Here is a 16,837-nt window from a genome sequence, read left to right on the forward strand (position 1 = left end):
TTTCATAAGCCGCAACCCCTGGGGGCAAGCCTAGAGCGAGGGCGCAGAGGGCGCCGGGGAGCGATCACGTTGATGGCCGTGGCAAATCGGCTATGCCAATCTTCCACAAGCTCATCTAACGAACCATCAGGGGGCATCGGGTCCCGCAGAGCCATCTGAAGCCGCATCGGGTCCATCAGGCTCCACGGGCAAGCAAAAATCTGCTCGCCGCCTAAACAGGGTCGGGGCAGGACACTTACACAAGCCTTCAGGGCACAGTGGTCTGACCATGGTACCTCCATTGTGGTAATCCGGTCCACTATACTCCCCGCTGCGAAGATCAAATCAAGCGTGTGCCCGGCCTGATGCGTGGGAGCTGATACCAGTTGGGAGAGTCCCAGCGACGCCATGGACGCCACCAGGTCCGTACCCCGACTCGAGGCCGCGTCATCAGCGTGGACGTTGAAGTCCCCCAAGACTAAAAGCCGAGGGTGCTCCAACGCCCAGCCTGCTACGGCCTCCAGTAGGGACGGCAGACTACTGGCCGGTGCGTTAGGCGGTCGGTACACCAGCCAGATCGCCAAACTCTCCTCAGCCTCAGGCACCAGACCGACACACTCTATGCCCGCGATCTCCGCAGCCGGGAGCGCCCTGAAGGAGTAAGCCTCTCGCACAAGTATCGCCGCTCCTCCCCCCCGCCCCCTATTCCGTGATTGGTGTAGGACCGAGAACCCGGGTGGGGCAAGCTGGGAGAGGGCTACGGTCTCCCCACTCCACACCCAGGTCTCGGTCACGCAAGCCAGGTCTACCTGTTGTTCTATAATAAAGTCCCGGAGGACCATGGTCTTATTATTAATGGACCTGGCATTGCACAATACCAATGTCGGAGGGGGGTTCTTAATCCGAGCCCCACTGCCGCCATCCCTCGGGATGGGTCTCAGGCTGGAAGGGTGCCGAGCCCTTATGGTTCTCCGCACCCTTCACTTACTAAATGGCCTGGACCCATCGCCATACTTCCCTCTCCCAGATCATCTTCTTCCTCTGCTACCCCATGAATCTGGTTCCCTTGACTTTATGTGCTCTGAACTTTGAAACTCTGAAGATGTTGGTATTTGGAAACTGAAGTGCTCTGCCCCCCCATCCTCAGTGCCTGTCATTTGAGCTCTGCCTGCTTACCTCCCTTCCATTCTCTGTTTTCTTCTTGCCTAGCTTGCCCCTCCCATTGTCAGTGCAGTGCTTGCTTGCCCCACTTGTTGAAGCTCTGCCCTCTTGCCCCCCCATAATTAGTTTTCTGCCTCCCCCATCCGTGCAGTGCTCACTTGGTTCTAGTTCCCATCATCAGTGCTCTCCCTCCCCCCTGTCAGCTTGCTGCTTACCTGCCCACTCCCTTCCTCTCCACCATTCTCACCACCAAGCAGCTGATGAAAGAGGAAAAGGCCTCAATGGCAGGGCAGGCTGAGCAGGGGGTAATCTCCATGGCAGGTACAGCTCTTTTTCTGATGGCATGGTAGGCAGGCATTCCTCTTTCCCACCACACCACCATTTATCCTGCCCTCACTGTCACTGTACCTGAGTTGTTTGTGCTTGCGAGGTAGAAAGCTGTGGCGGGTGCGGCTTACCACAGCAGCACTTGTAGGAAGGGACAGAATTTGAAGGCTCCTCTGTCAGCTGTAGTGATGGATGTGTCTCTCCCTGGCTGGTGCTCTGCCCTCCCATCCTCCTCATTTCACTCGCCAGCTGTCACCTGCCTGAAGTGCCTCCAACGTCCTGCCACTCCAATGGAGAAGAGTTGCCTGCACATGTACAAATAATGCTCCTCTGTTTTAAGGGAATTTAAACCCCCCAACATATTTTTTTTAAGTTTCAGATTTTTCTGCAAACCTAGGGGGGTTCACCCAAGTTTGCAGAAAAACTCGTTTGGGGTAAGTATGCCCCCTATCTGTGGAAATAACTATCTGCACATAGGGGACTGTTGGAAATTAGATATATAGGTAAAAATAAATCTTCCTATCAACACCAAGATTTTAACAAGTGAAAGAACCACCACTGAGCAAGAGGAGAATGTTTTTCCCTAATGACACTGTAACTATCACCACACAGACCTATCTGGTATCAGGCGAAAGATTTCTAGGCTGAATGGTACAAAGTTTGAGCCCAGTGGCACCATTAAAACCAACAAAGTTTTACTCAAGGTATAAGCTTTCGTGTGCATACACATAAAAGTGTATACCTTGAATAAAACTTTGTTGGTCTTAAAGGTGCCACTGAACTCAAACTTTGTTTTGCTGCTTCAGACAACACAGCTACCCACTTGAATCTAGGCTGAATGGAGTAATTTAAAACCACTGAAACTCTTGTTACCCTCCCATATTACCCAGGGGTCATTTCATAGAAAAAGAGCTGCAGAAGCTCATTAGCATACCTAATAAGCTATTAGCATAATAGCTCATTAGCATATCCCACGTCCCCTGATATCACAGGAAGTGATGTTAGAAGGGGAAGCAAAAAGGGTGAGAGGCATCTTCAAAAGCCTCCTGTTCCTTTTCCCAGCCAGCCTGCCAAGGCGGGCTGGGGGGGGCGGGCTTTTGAAGATACCTCCCCTTTTTTGCTTCCCCAGCCAGTCTGCCAAGGCGGGCTTGGGGTGGGGGGTAAGTGAAGAGAGGAGGAGTCTCTGGAGCCGCACCGCAGCAGCGGTGCGATCTCTCCATTCTATTCTATGGGGTCATAGAATAGACTCGAGAGAGAAGGGGTTTTTAAAACTTTAAACAGCGGCGCAACTCTAGAGAGAAGGAGCTTGGGGGTGGGGGTGAGAAGCTGGGGGTGGGACGCACTCCGGCCCCAAACGACCCCTGATATCACCAATGAAGGCACAGCTTAACAGCCATCTCCTCCACTTTCTCCCCTTCCTCAGTACACCTACCCCACACACTCCGTCACGGTTACCCACCAGTATCACATGAGAAAAATATGGGTAGAAAAGCTAAATCGAGAAAGGGTTCATAGTATTGGTGTAAACTTGGCCAACGCAGATTTTTAAAAAAACTATTTTATTTATTTATTTATTCTATTCAATTTGTATCTCTCTGCTTTCCCCATCAAGCAGGGCTCAGGACAGCTTCCAACAACTTATACGGTATAATCAGTATTATAGTTTTAAAATCCAGAATTACAACTATTATTAATCCTTTAAATTTGTGAAACACCCAATCCCTGTATGCACAGGGCTCTGGGCAGCGTACAAAAGTTAAAAACTTCAGACAGAATTAAAATTAATAAATAACATTCCGTACAGTCTTAAAATAATCTCAAAATGGTGTTACTAATTTGCTCTTAAGCCCATACTGGTTTGTGTTGCCACCTCGTATGCAGAGTAAAGAGGAGGCAGAAACAGAAGATGAAAGAAAAAGGGGAGGGTGCCAGCCATTACAGAAAACCATTGCTATCCCCGACCAAAAAGCCTGATGGAACATCTCTGCCTTACAGGCCCTGTAGTTTGTATTAAGACTCACAAGGCCCTGATGGTATTTGGCAGAGAATTCCACCAAGTTGGAGCCAGGACCAAGAAAGGCCTGGCTGTGGTTGAGGACAGCCAGATATCTTTGGGGGCCAGGGATCACCAGTAAGTTGTTCTCAGCAGAGCATAACACTCTCCTGGGGACATACCAAAGAAGGTGGTCCCAAAGATACGTTGGTCCCAGACCCCTCAAAGCCTTAAAGGTCAATACCAAAACCTTGAACCCAACTCGGTACTCCACTGGGAGCCAGTGGCGTTCCATCAGGACTTGCGCCACTGCATTATGCATTAGTTGGAGGTCAGTCTCAAAGGCAGGCCAGTATAGAGCGAGCTACAGTAGTCCAGCCTGGAGGTGACCATTTCATGGATTACTGTGGCATGGACTACTGTGGCTAGGTCAGAGTGTGACAGGAAAGGGGCTAATTGCAGTGCATGGATTAGATGGAGAAATGCCAGCCTGGCAATATTCGTGACCTGGGCCTCCATTCCCAAACTCTTGCCAGACTGTGCTAGTGTTAATAGCACCTCATCAAGAGTGGGAAGTCTATGCCCCAACCCTGAGGCTCCCCCACCCCCAGCAACAGAACCTCCATCTTTGTTGGATTCAGTCTTTTCTAACCATCCCACCACGACCTCCAAACCCTCAGCCAAATTTTGTGGGTCAGTATCTGGGTGGCCATCCAATAACAGGTGTTAACTGGGTGTTCTCAACGTTCTGATGGCACCCCAGCCTGAAACTGTGCACCAGGTGGGCAAAGAGGTGCATATAGATGTTAAACAATACAAACCTAAGCCATCAACTATTATGACGGATGGCACCCAACAAACTATCACAGGTGGGCAAGAGGGGGGAAGGGGAGGGGGGAAGAGAGAGGCCAGCTGTCCTCAACCATATGCCCAGTGGAACATCTCGGTCCTACAGGCCCTGCAGAACTGAACCCGTGTCTCATTAGACAGAGTTCCACCACGCTGGGGCCAGAACCGAAAAGGCCCTAGTTCTGGTCGAGGACAGCCAGACTGATTTGGGTCCTAGGGTTACCAGTAAATTGTTACCAGACGAGCATAATGCTCTTAGAGGGGTATATAGGGAGAGGCTGTCCCATAGATGCAATGGTCCCAGACCGTTTAGGGCTCTGAAGGTAACCTTTAAAAAAAAAAATAAACATTTTATTTAATATTTATAACAATTAAGAACAATGTACATTAATAGCATGGCATTTAAAATCAACAATCAAACAATTACAACTTTAAACAAACTCACGCTTAACATAGTGCATCTTTGCTAAAGGAAAGTCTGTTAATTGTATGTACTCCCTTTGAAACTAGAGTATCCAGCCACTCTTAATAAAATCTAAATATTGTGATTTACATAGTTATTGAACGTTTTCCAAAATATATTCTGCTTTTTCTAGAATCGGTGACCATCTGGTGAGGAATGATAAAGGGTGAAGAGAAGGGTCAGAGTTTGCCAACTTTTCTGATATTTTATCCATCAATAGGTGATCCCATACTCAGTCTGGAGCCAGTGCAGTTGACAAAGCACAGGTTGTATATGTGCTCTCAAAGGGGTCCCAATAAGGACCTGCACTTCAAACATACCTAAAACATGTTTTTGTGTATTAGGTGTCTTAATTTTGTACACTCTGTAGTTTCATAGAACTGAAGTCTTATATAGCTACTAGCCCTTTGTATACGGAGTAGATTTACTAAATCAAAATTTACTAAATCAGATTCCAAACTGCAACTATCACCAAGCACATTCATGCCCATTGTAGCTGAGGCATCTCACAATGCCCAAACTTTGAACCTGAGATGTTAGAAAACTAGAAGCCTGTAAAAGAAACCTATCTTTATTAAGCATTAATATAACTGGTATTTGGGGATACCAGTATAAGCCCACTGTTTGTCCCAACCAACTGACAACCACGACACCTTCACTTCAGTGCTTTTTTGGATCAGTTGTCCTTTGTAAAAATGTTATGGGATAGCTTTACATTGGTTGGAGTAAAAAAAGCACCCTAATGGTGAAATCAGTTGATCTCCAGGGCTTTTAAAAAATGCTGCAGGTGCTTTTCTGTTTATAGAAAGGAAACTGAAAGTGGTAAACAGCTATAGTTTGAGGACACTGTGGTGACAATGCCTTGTCCTTTGTACCATGTAGCTAGCATCTTGTTTACTTTTGGTACTGCCGTTTATCTCCGTTAACTTGAAGCCTTAGCTCTTCTCAGAGGTTTCTTTTGAGAATGAATTCAGAGCATCCACACTCCTACATTATTGTAATTCTCCTAAAGTATTGTCATTCTTCCAACTGTTTGGAGGCCTCCTGGGATGCAATCCTATGCACACTTATCAGGGATTGACTCTCAAAGCCATCAGAAGGCCTTACTTTTGACTAAGTATGCTTGGGATTATCAGACCACACTATTGTTCCACAATGGGAATCTCATCAACCCATTGTGAAACTAGCCATTACTCCCTCAGGATACATTTTGGGGTATAAATATACCCAGTCCCCCACATGCATGTTGTGATTGAGCTCAAAGACATTGTCTGTAATCCAAGACATATGAAAGGCTGTTAAGGTTACTCAGTGATCAGTAGTAGTCTATGTATGGACAGAGACTACTACATCACATTTCCAAAATAAACTGCTGCACTGAAAGCTGATTCTAACGCTAAACTCTGATGCACCCTGACTCTAATTAAAACATATTTGTTCAGGGGGAAAGTGGGTCTTTCAGCTTTAGTACATGGCTCCATGATGGATGGCATTTTTTGGGGGGGGGAAACTTGCATTCAACTAGGAGCTAGTATTCCCATTTTTAAACTGTTAATGTATTAATAGCTTGGCAATAGGTATCTATGTTCCACTAAAGCGATATGGCCTTATTTCTAAATTAGAAGTTCTGGGGCTCAGCTTTCTCTAGGCCAACTTGCAACCTACCAGCCAACCCCAAAAGACAGTAGCCATCAACAATCTCAGATCCAAACAATATGTGATGGCTGCAAACCTCTCTTTAGACGTGTACATAAAAATGGAGTTACATGATTCAAAGAGCCAAAGGCATGTGGGGGACAAGAGAATGCTGAAAAATACCTCGTCTTTTCTCCACCTGGAGATTTTGTCCTAGCCAGGCTCTTTTCCAGGATCACAGCCCAGGTGAGCAAGAGTATCCCCCCCACACACAAAAAGAGCAACCAGGAGAGGCCACATTCAGAATCTCCTGTCCACAATCCTTTGGTATTGTAATTTATGTCTGCATCCTCTATTTAGAAAGGTAAGCAATAATGATATGATTATGATCAAGCAAATAAGAACTATTTATATTGGAAAAAATTGCATGATGACATAAATAACACAATATGGACAAGTACATAACATGACCATCCAATATAATTACAGAAAAAAAGAAAAACTGGCCACCCCGCAGTTACTGGGTTCAATTCAAGGTTCAGTTCAAGGTACTGGCTATCACATACAAAGCCCTTCATGTCCTTCGACCCACGTATCTACAGGATCACCTTTCCTGCTATATTCTACCACAACTGCTTCACTTATCTGAGCAGGGTCTTCTGCAGGTACCACCCTGGAAACAGGTGAGATTAACAATTCCCCATACATGTTCATTCTCCACTCCAACCCCCACGTTGTGAAATAGCTTGTTTGAGAAAATCAAGAAAGCATCCACACTTCTGGCATTCCAGAAACTATGTAAAACAAAATTGTTCATGGGGGCATTTTTATAAAGGCTACAGAACTATATTACGATGCAACAGCACAAGAAGATGATTTAACAGCAAGGGTCTGTGGGTTGTATACCACTATATGGCTCCGGTCACACGGGCAGGAAAATGCGGGGGGGGAGCGTAGCTGTTAGCCCCGGGGCAAAATAACGCACGGTTGCGCGAGCAGACGTCTCCTGGAGGTCCCGTAAAGGTCATGTGTATAGGGGGGAGGTGCCGATCACACAACCATGCGGCAAAGAAGCGGCTGAAACGGACTACATGTCCCAGAAGGGCACTCGGTGGGAGGAGAAGGGAGAAAGGGACGTGGCCAAGGGGTGGGGAAGAGGGAGCTTGAGTCCTGACAATGAGACCGAAAGGCAGGTCCCCCGGAGGGGGGGGGCGCCGCTCTGGGCAGCTCTGCGCTGCCTTCTGTGCGGCTCCTGGGGACGGTTGGACAAGCAGTTGCCTCTTCGCCTTCCTCCAGGGCAAATGTTTTTTCCCTGAACACTGAAGTATGTGCATGCTCCTTGGGTGCTTGTGCGCATCCATGGAAACTTTGGGGGGGGGAAGCTTTTTGCGAGGGGACATGGGCGGGCGCCGGATGCCACCGGAAACGCGATCAGACACCCGCCCTTGCCCCGCGGTTTCCGGAAACTAGTACCTCCGAGGTACTAGTTTTTTGCAGCGCGTATTCGGCAGGAAGCCTTGGGTGACCCACGGGAGCGCTACGCTTCCCAGATGTGCCGGTGAGATCGCACCCGGAAAATCCGCCTATCTTCCGTCTCTGTAGCATGGCTAATGTTTCGTGTGACCGCAGCCTAAGTTTATTATATGTGTTATCTTGCTCTCACTATTATCATTATTATCATTATTATCATTATTATCATTATTATCATTATTATTATTAAATTTATAGCCCACCCTCCCCGCAAGCGAGAGATAACTATGTTATCTATGTAATTCCACCTTTTGGCTTTGTTAACATATCATATCTAACACATTTGCTTTGTTTTCAGATTTCTGTAATCTGCTGTCCTGCTATTTTGCTTATCAGATGTCTTCTTCTACTGACCTACATTGGGTAATTTGCCTTGTGTCATGGTTGGCCATAACATGACGCCTTGATGTTCTAAGGCGCCATATTATGGCCAGCCATAAGGTAAATTACACAATACAAGGCAGTAGAATAAGACATCTGATAAGGAAAGTAGCAGGTCACTGGATTACAGAAATCTGTCATAACTGGCCATAATACGAGGCCTCAATTTATTTTTTCTCATTAGGACAAATAAAATTGAGGCCTCATATTATGGCTGCCATGACACAAGTTTCAATGAGAAAGGCAGACGACGAAGAACAATGACTGAGGGAGAAGGAAATATACATCTCTAAATAAATAATACTATAATGATTTCTGAAGTGAACAAATAATTAGTGACACAAAAAATCTAGTTGCTGAGCCGATGCGGAAGGCCAGACTCACAGAAGAGCACAGCTCCTCCCACATTACTGAAAAGGTAGCATGGCCTACCCAAGGAAGTCGGGAAAGCTACCTCTCTCCTGGACTTCTGCAAACTGTGCAAAACTGAAATATTCAAGAGGGATTTTTTGGAGCAGGTAAGAGGGTGGCACTGCACAAAATGGTTTTCCAAACTAGCTTGGATAAATGATTAAGGACTGTGGTCTATACTGTTGCCTTTAGCTTACTGTAAATCTACATTCTAATAGACAAAGTCCCTTCTCCGTGCAGGTATTTATTTCTGCCAACGGAGGGCTCACTCTCCCCCAACAACTTTTTCTACAGACTCAGGGGACAGTGTGGGGCTGCAGAAAAATCAAAAAAGTTTTTTAAAAAAAACCTTGGGGAGGGTTGAATTCCCCTCAATACCTTTTGAAATGGCCTCCACAGGGATCTACTCCAGGCATCAATGTGAGAGATTAGAACATTCGGGGGAGGGGGGGAGGCTTCTAACTGGTTCTGTCAGTAAAAGGCAGGGAGGAAAGGGCCCTTTCCAGGCCTATTTCAGCCCTTGAGGGAGGGAGACTAGCATGACTCAACTAGGCCTGGATGCTTGCTGCTCTTCAACAGCAGCCACCCTATGAAAGTCAGTGTGGTACAGCAGTTAGTGTTTCAAAGTAGGGTCTGCAAGACCCAGGTTCAGATCCCCATCTTGCTGTGGAAGCTGATTGGGTGGTTTTGGACCAGTCACACACTTTCAGCCTAACCAACCTCACAGGGTTGTTGTGCAGATTAAAAGAAGGAGAGAATAATATAAGCTGCTTTGGTCCCCACTGTGGAGAAAGACTGTAATTTTCCTAGTTGGCTAAGGGTAAGTGGGGTGGAGATGGAAAGCTGAAGACAGAGAGGCAGATAAAGGTAGGTTGGCTGTTGGGTGAGGAGATAGGGTTGCCAACTCCAGGTTGGGAAATTCCTGGACATTTGCACAGTGGAGCCTGGAGAGGGTGGGATTTGAGGAGGGGAGGAACTTTGGACTGGTGTAATGCCGTAGACTCCACCCTCCAAACCAGCCATTTCCTCCATGAGAACTACCATTGCCAGTCACCAGATGAGGGCTGAAGATCACCCAGAATTACAACTGTTGTCCAGGTGACAAGAGATCAGTTCCCCTGGATAAAACAGCTGTTTTGGAGGGTTGAGTCTGTAGCATTATACCCTGCTGAGGCTGCTTGCCTCCCCAAGGCTCCACACCCAAATCTCCAGGAATTTTTCAACCTGGAGCTGGCAGCCCTAAGGTGAATTGATCTCTGTAGCTGGGAGATCCGTTGTTATTCCCGGAGAGCTACCACTGCTGCTATGGGGGGGAGAGGAAGCAGGTGGATGGCTGGGAGCACCACCTCCACTGTTGCTGCTGTGCAGGGTGGGGGAGAAAGTAGGCAGGAGGCTGGGAGAGTGATAGGGGCAGAAAGAGTGATGGGGAGGGGTGGCAAAAAGAGAGAGAAAAAGTGATGAGGTGGGGAAGCAGGGGGATAAAAAGAATGATGATGGGTCAGAAAGAGAGAGGAAGTAACATGCATGTAGGAGAGATAGAGACTAAGGAAGGCAGAATGGAGAAAGACTGCGAGAGATGTAGGGGGAGAGGAGAGGAAGCAAAGGTGTGAGGAATGGGATAACTATCCCGCAAGTTTCTTGCGGGTCTCCACTTGTAGGATCCTATTTGTTTAATTTCTGTACCGCTTAATGTGTTATGTGAATACTTATGCTATGCTTCAGATCTTTCTGGTGGTTCCAGTCTTCTAAAATCCTAATGCATTGGTTACTGAATGTCCTGTTTTTGTGACTGTACTGGCTCACTATGTGTAATCCACCTTGAGTCCCTGTGAGAAACGTAGACTATAAATAACGTAAATAAAATAAAAACAAAATAAATTGTGAGCTTCCCACTCCCATATCACATGCCCATGTAAGCAGATCACTCACACAAGAACAGCTGTAGTAACTTCTATAGCACGTTGCAATCCTATAAACATTTACATACTCCTGAACACACAGTTGGGTTTACTTCAAAGTAAGCATGAATAGGATTTTGTTGTATGTCCCACTGAACTTTATGGGATTTCCTTCTGAACAAGCTAACACAGAATTTGGCTGCTATTTTTTCCACATGCTCTTTAAACTTGGAATCAGAACACCACACCAACATATAATCCATTTACCAATCTTCTGGGATGTGGAAATGTTTAACAAAATCCAGCTTTTGAAGTGAATGGTTCAGTAACAACCCCAAATGAGCCTAGTAGTGGAACTATGTTATCACATCTGTACAAAGATTTCTCTAGTCTATACCCATCACTTAGTACCCTTTAAACCCATGCTCCAAAGCATAAAATCAAGAAGCAACCAGAGTCCTGCATGAGTCTGAACTCCCCTGATTGTATTTACATTAAAGAGTACCGGAAACCCAACTTTTCAGCATCTGGAGAACACAGAGCCTTTCACATTAACACAGCCTTCATCATGTGACCTACCCTTCAAAACTTGTGGTAAACCGTATGGCTAGTTAACATGGCAGGCGAAGTTAAACATATAGCACAAGTTAAATATATACTCTGGGGGGAGCAGAGGCCAAGAGTATGTAACCCTTCTGAGAGCTTCAAAGTACCACAGCTGACCTACGAAGATGAACAGAGTTTTTGTACAGAGAGAGATCCTGCATGCCTCAGCCTTGCTTAGGAATTTGGGAGGCGTTGCACACACACATTTTTTAAAAAGAACAATAAACAGAAGGCCAGGAAAGCAGGCAGAAGCCGCAGCCATCTCTTTCTGAAAGCATGCGAAATATTGAAGTGAAAAGGGGGGGTGTTCAAGAGCCATCTCCCCCTCTTCTCCTCCTCCCCCCCCCCCGGCGGCGGCCGCCCAAGCCAAATCACAGAGGCGGCGGCGCTGCTTTTTGCAGAAGAAATTTTCGGGCAACTTACCTCGAGGAAGTGAGATCAAAAGGCTGTTTTCAGCCAGAGCTGCACGCGCTGGCCCTTCAGGCTCTGGAGGAAGAGGTTCTCTCACTCGGGACATCTGCCAGCTCTCTCCTCTGAGTAATAACGCTCTGACTCTCTCCCTTTTGACAAGCTTTAACGCACGACCCTGAAGGAACAAACAAATGGGGAGAGGAAAAGGCTTTCAAGGGGGGGGGGGTACATGTGAAAGAAAAGGGAGACTTTAAAAAGGAGATGTGCCACCAAGAAGCAACGTCAACTGTTGCAACTCTATAGTCAGCGCCGCTTTCTCCTCCCACCCTGATAAAAACGTGCATTAAAAACAAAACAAGCAAACTCGCAGGCAAGAGTGAAAAAAAAGTGAGCAAGGAGATAACCAGGAGCCCCGAAGCTTTCGGTCTGAAGGAACAGACGAGGCGTAGCAAACAGCCTTCCTTCCCGAAAGCAGAACTGAGGCGTCCCTACCTTGCCATTCTCTTGCAGCCTGAAAATCCTCGCCTCTTCTACGGAGGAGAAAACTTTCCGAGAGGCTCCTACCAGCCCAGCCAGTTCCCCAACATCACCCCCACCCGAGCCCCGCGGCTGCTTCTTCCCCTCCTGCTGTTTGCGACTGCAACAACCCCGCCTCCCCAGGCAGCCTCTTGCCCTGGCCCAGACCGAGCCTCCCGCGCGGGAAACTCCCTTCAACTTCCACACAAATCGCACGGCCCTCCCCTAAATTTGGGTCTTTCGCTCTCTTTCTCCCTCCTCCCCACTGTTTCCGCATCCTGAAAACCGTGGATTCTTGAGGCTGTGCCCTAGTTAGCGTCTTGAAAGAGGATAGAAAAGCGGCAAAGAAAGAATAGTCATAATTTTAAACCGAACTTGGTCTGGGCACAAGTGAGCCTGCCTACAAGTCATGGCCTCTGTCCCCTAGGAACAAATGCGAGGGAAATGGCTTTTCTTTCACTGTTAGCATTTCGGCGGGTATCACTGGCAGAAAAATCGAGTAAGGTCTGACACAAATGAACCATTGGTAGAGACTGCTTTCAGGGCCCCTTTTGCTAACTGTCAAGCCAGAGCAACTAAGAGCAGCCACTGCTAAATGCAGCTTTCCCCCCTTTGACTACATAACAGGCAGTGCAAGCCTATGAAAAGGAATTTCAGTTGATTTTAACGGGTTTAGATTAGGGTAACTCATCATAGGATTGTACTGGGGGTAGGTATGCTTGGGTTGTTGGAGTATCTGCTAGGTTGGATCTAGTGATGCATGGTGTGTGAGTGGAAAGGAAAATGTACTTGGCATGCTTCTGTTTATGCAAGGATTGCAACAGCACAGCACTTAAATATAAAGTCTGGAGAAATAACAATGTGCATCAAGAGCAATGAAATGTACAATAGACAGTTTGCATGATTTTATTTAATTTGCTATATCTTCGTGCACATGGAAGATAGTGGGAATACAATCACATTTCCGTGTGAATCTTTCAGAGGATCTATAGGATTTTCAAGGCAAGAGATGTTCAGAGGTGGTTTTCCATTGCCTGCCTCCTCATTGTGACCATGATATTCCTGGGAGGTCTCCTATCCAAATACTAGCCAGGGCCGGCCCTGCTTAGTTTTCAAGATCTGATGAGATCGGGCTATCCTGGCCAGGTCATATCCAATCCGTAGCCTCCAGAAAAAATGTAAACGTGACATCTGTGCACACCATAGATCTTGCTAACAAAATTCATACACTTGGATGTAAATATTAGCATCCAACCTGAGTATAGATTACCATATGACATCATCACAATCATGCTGGTGTCTCTAGTGCATACATATGTTGTGAAGAATTCAATCAGTTTTCTTCCCAAATATTAAAAATTTGCTATCCTGCCCTGTGCCCATACATACAGCATAGCTAAATTAATTTATTTTTTCACTGTTTTTAATCTGAAACAATCTTTAATAAAATATGTAGAACTCTTACCTAAGCCCATCATTAGCACATCGTTCATTAGAAGAGCAGCACTTGGCTCAGATCAACTTCAACATCAATTAAAAACATAGTGTGAGCTGCAAGAGGCTCATACAGTATTGGAGGTCAAGTTTTAAAAGTCTTATCTATGAACTACACACTTCATGAATTTAGTGGCACTGTGATTATCTCCCTCAATGGGATGGGCTGAGTTTGCTCTTCTACAGTTGTAGGTCCCAAACTCCAACATAAGGGTGAGTGAGTCACAGCCCTAAAATTATGCATGTGTCCCACTGATATCAATGGGATTTGCATGCATTTAACTGTGACTAAAGTTGAGGCCAAACTTTAAAAACATATGCAGAAAATTAGAAATAAGCTTTATCACAGTTACTTGTATGGTGGAACCGTCCTACTCTGACCTGCAGACCCTGTTCCACCATGCCCTCCAAGGTTTTCCCAACACCAGGAGGGGCTTTTCTCTCTCTCTGTTCAGCCACCACCTGACCTTTGTAGGAATTACCCACTGGGAGGGTCAGGACTCCTAGCTTCCCTTCCAAGATCTGAGGCCTTGCATCTGTGTCTCCTGTTACCCAGCACCTGGTTACCATAGGGACAGCTTACTGCCTTCTGCGCCACTGGGAGAATAGCCACTTGCCAACTGACTGCCCTCCTCTTCTTCCTAGTGCTCCTTTTGTAATAGTGTGTCCAAAACAGTGGAGGCCTATGTGGTACAGAGAACCCCTACCAGAATCAAAAGTTATAAAGCATTTATTAAAAAGAAAATGTTCACAAGCGTACTTTTAGTAATAATTACATGGCTTTATTTTTTTGGTTCCCTACTTTTCAAGGGCTCTGTGAAGCCTGAATTGGGACGGAGACAGGGCCGGCCCTAGGTTTTTTTGCACACTAGGAAAGGCTACCTTCTGGCACACACACCCCCCCCCCATTTTTCAAACATAAATGCATTTTAGGAAGAATGAAAAACAAAAAAAATGAAATTGCTAATTTCTTTTTTTTAATTGTGAGAACATGGATCCATGCTATGGATGCCTCAAGAATCAACCACTGTAATGTCATCTCCTGCCTGGTTCTTTTTAACCTACTGTTCCCTGAGCTGATGCAGAAATCAGAAAAGGAGCCAGTTTCTCCAATAAGAGCTCTGGATGCCAGTTCCCTCCCACATTACTGCACCCCACAGCTAGAACAGACTGTTACTCAACAATTCTAACAGCCAGGGGGCAGTGCTAAAGGCAGTTCCAGGCCCCTAAGAACACGGGGCACTTTCCTGAGAATGTGCAGGTTAGATGGCCCCAGCACCCACCACGACCCTTCCTGGACCCCAAAGCAGACATTCATGTGGTGGCTCAGCCACTCCTCCAGCCTGCCCCTGTCCCTTCTCTGCCCCCAAATGACATGCCCCACCCCTGCAATATAAAGCTCTGAGACCTCTTCACAAGGTGCTTCTTCCTTGGAAATGCCTAGCAGTAAGGGCAAGCTATAAGAGGTAGATAAAGGCAGGTGCTAGCAGTCCTCTGCATATGAGTTTCATTTGCTGGGCTTATACCTGCCTTCCACACACAAACACTCAACAAAAAATCCCACAGAAGGAAAGTGGAAGAGAATGCTAGGTGCCTCACTGGTCCATCCCTACCCCTCATAAAGAGTGCCTCGTAAGGCGTCACATGCTTCAGGTTCAGACTGTTGTTTGTTGTACTTGTGGTTACACAAAAGGCTGGTGTAACCACAAGTACAACAAACAACAGTCTGAGCCTGAAGCATGTGAAGCCTTACGAGGCACTCTTTATGAGGGGTAGGGATGGACCAGTGAGGCACCTAGCATTCTCTTCCACTTTCCTTCTGTGGGATTTTTTGTTGAGTGTTTGTGTGTGGAAGGCAGGTATAAGCCCAGCAAATGAAACTCATATGCAGAGGACTGCTAGCACCTGCCTTTATCTACCTCTTATAGCTTGCCCTTACACACTCCCTGCCTTATACCGTGAAAAAAACATTTTTGGTCTTAAAGGGGCCACTGAACTCAAACTTCGTTCTTCTGCTGCAGAACAACATGGCTACCCCACCTGAATCTACACTCCCTGCCAGTCTGCCTGCCTTTTAATTCTGTCGTGGACCCACGCTTTGGGCATGTGAGCTCACAAGCTAAGCCCCACCACCACCAACGGAGCATTGACTCTGGAAGCTTAAACAACCCTGAAAATCTTGTTGGTCTTTAAGGCACTTCTGGACTCAAATCTAGCTCTTCTACACTTCAGACCAAGGCAGCAACCCACAGAATGCCCCCCCCCAGCTGCACTCTCCAGGGCTTGCTACTTTGCCTCAAGCACCTTCAGCACCCTTCCCTCATTCTCTCCCCCCCCCCGCCGCCATCTACTTCCAGGTACCTGGCAACCCCTCCAACCTCCTCCGGGAAGGAAGGCGCCCTGCTGCTCTCTCTCCTCCTGAAGGGGCCGCAGACACAAGCGAAGCCCAGTGAGGAGCTCCAGCAGGTGCAAGGGGGAAGCCCGGCGGCTTCGAGGTCCATGGCATTGGGGCGGGAAACACGCCTCTTGCCGGGGGAAGATGGTGGGAAGGTGGCGCACCAAGAAGGGGGCCCCCTCAGGAGCAGGAGGGAGGGGGCGGAGGTCTCTCCATCGTCCACGTGGTGGGAGCCCCCTCCCTCCGAGAAGTGCAAAAAAGGTGGGAAAGCAGCACGCCACACACAGCAGCCCTCAGAGTGGCTCTCATGGAGGCTCTGAGGAGGAGCAGGAGAAGGAGGGGCAGAAGTGGCGGCCTGCCTACCTGGGGCACCTTTTCTCAGGAAGCCTCTCTGCACCCCCTGATGTCTGAGCCCCTAGGCGGACACCGAGGTTGGCCTAGTGATAGAGCTGGCCCTGGACGGAGATGCAAAGGTATCTTCTAGCTTGTTTTTTAGCTCTTAAGGGATTGTGCATTTCTCATTTGCTGCCTTGCACTGGCAAGCCCTTCTGTAACTTAAAACCTTGAAAGCAAATTAAGTTTGTAACCTAATTGCTTGTTTGACCTCATTCCTCCATCATGATATTGTTATATGCTCACCCCCTCCCCTTCCTCAAGTGGCCAATCCTATTGGGTTTAGTTTTCTTGGAGATTGAGTGCCTTTTTATAATGTTTTCTTTAGTTATATATGTACAAGTAGAGCATAAATGGGTACTCAGTGCAGGGCAGCACCAGATCCCCTATCCCAG

The 16,837-nt window shown here is 47.0% G+C and overlaps 1 protein-coding gene across 1 annotated transcript in view; it reads right to left on the reverse strand.

Moving 5' to 3' along the window:
- The window catches only part of MDFIC (MyoD family inhibitor domain containing), an 89,478-nt gene extending 77,223 nt beyond the window's left edge, over positions 1-12,255 (reverse strand). Inside the window, exons 1-2 of the mRNA XM_015408293.1 lie at positions 12,137-12,255; positions 11,657-11,819 (exon numbers count right to left, since the gene is read on the reverse strand). Coding sequence (XP_015263779.1) covers positions 11,657-11,750 — 94 coding nt within the window. The 5' untranslated portion in view covers positions 11,751-11,819; positions 12,137-12,255. The remainder of the gene's footprint in view (positions 1-11,656; positions 11,820-12,136) is intronic.
- Between the last annotated feature and the right edge of the window lie 4,582 nt (positions 12,256-16,837).

The sequence above is a fragment of the Gekko japonicus genome, unplaced genomic scaffold (genome assembly GCF_001447785.1).
Source record: "Gekko japonicus isolate JY-2015 unplaced genomic scaffold, Gekko_japonicus_V1.1 scaffold333, whole genome shotgun sequence".
NCBI lineage: Eukaryota > Metazoa > Chordata > Lepidosauria > Squamata > Gekkonidae > Gekko > Gekko japonicus.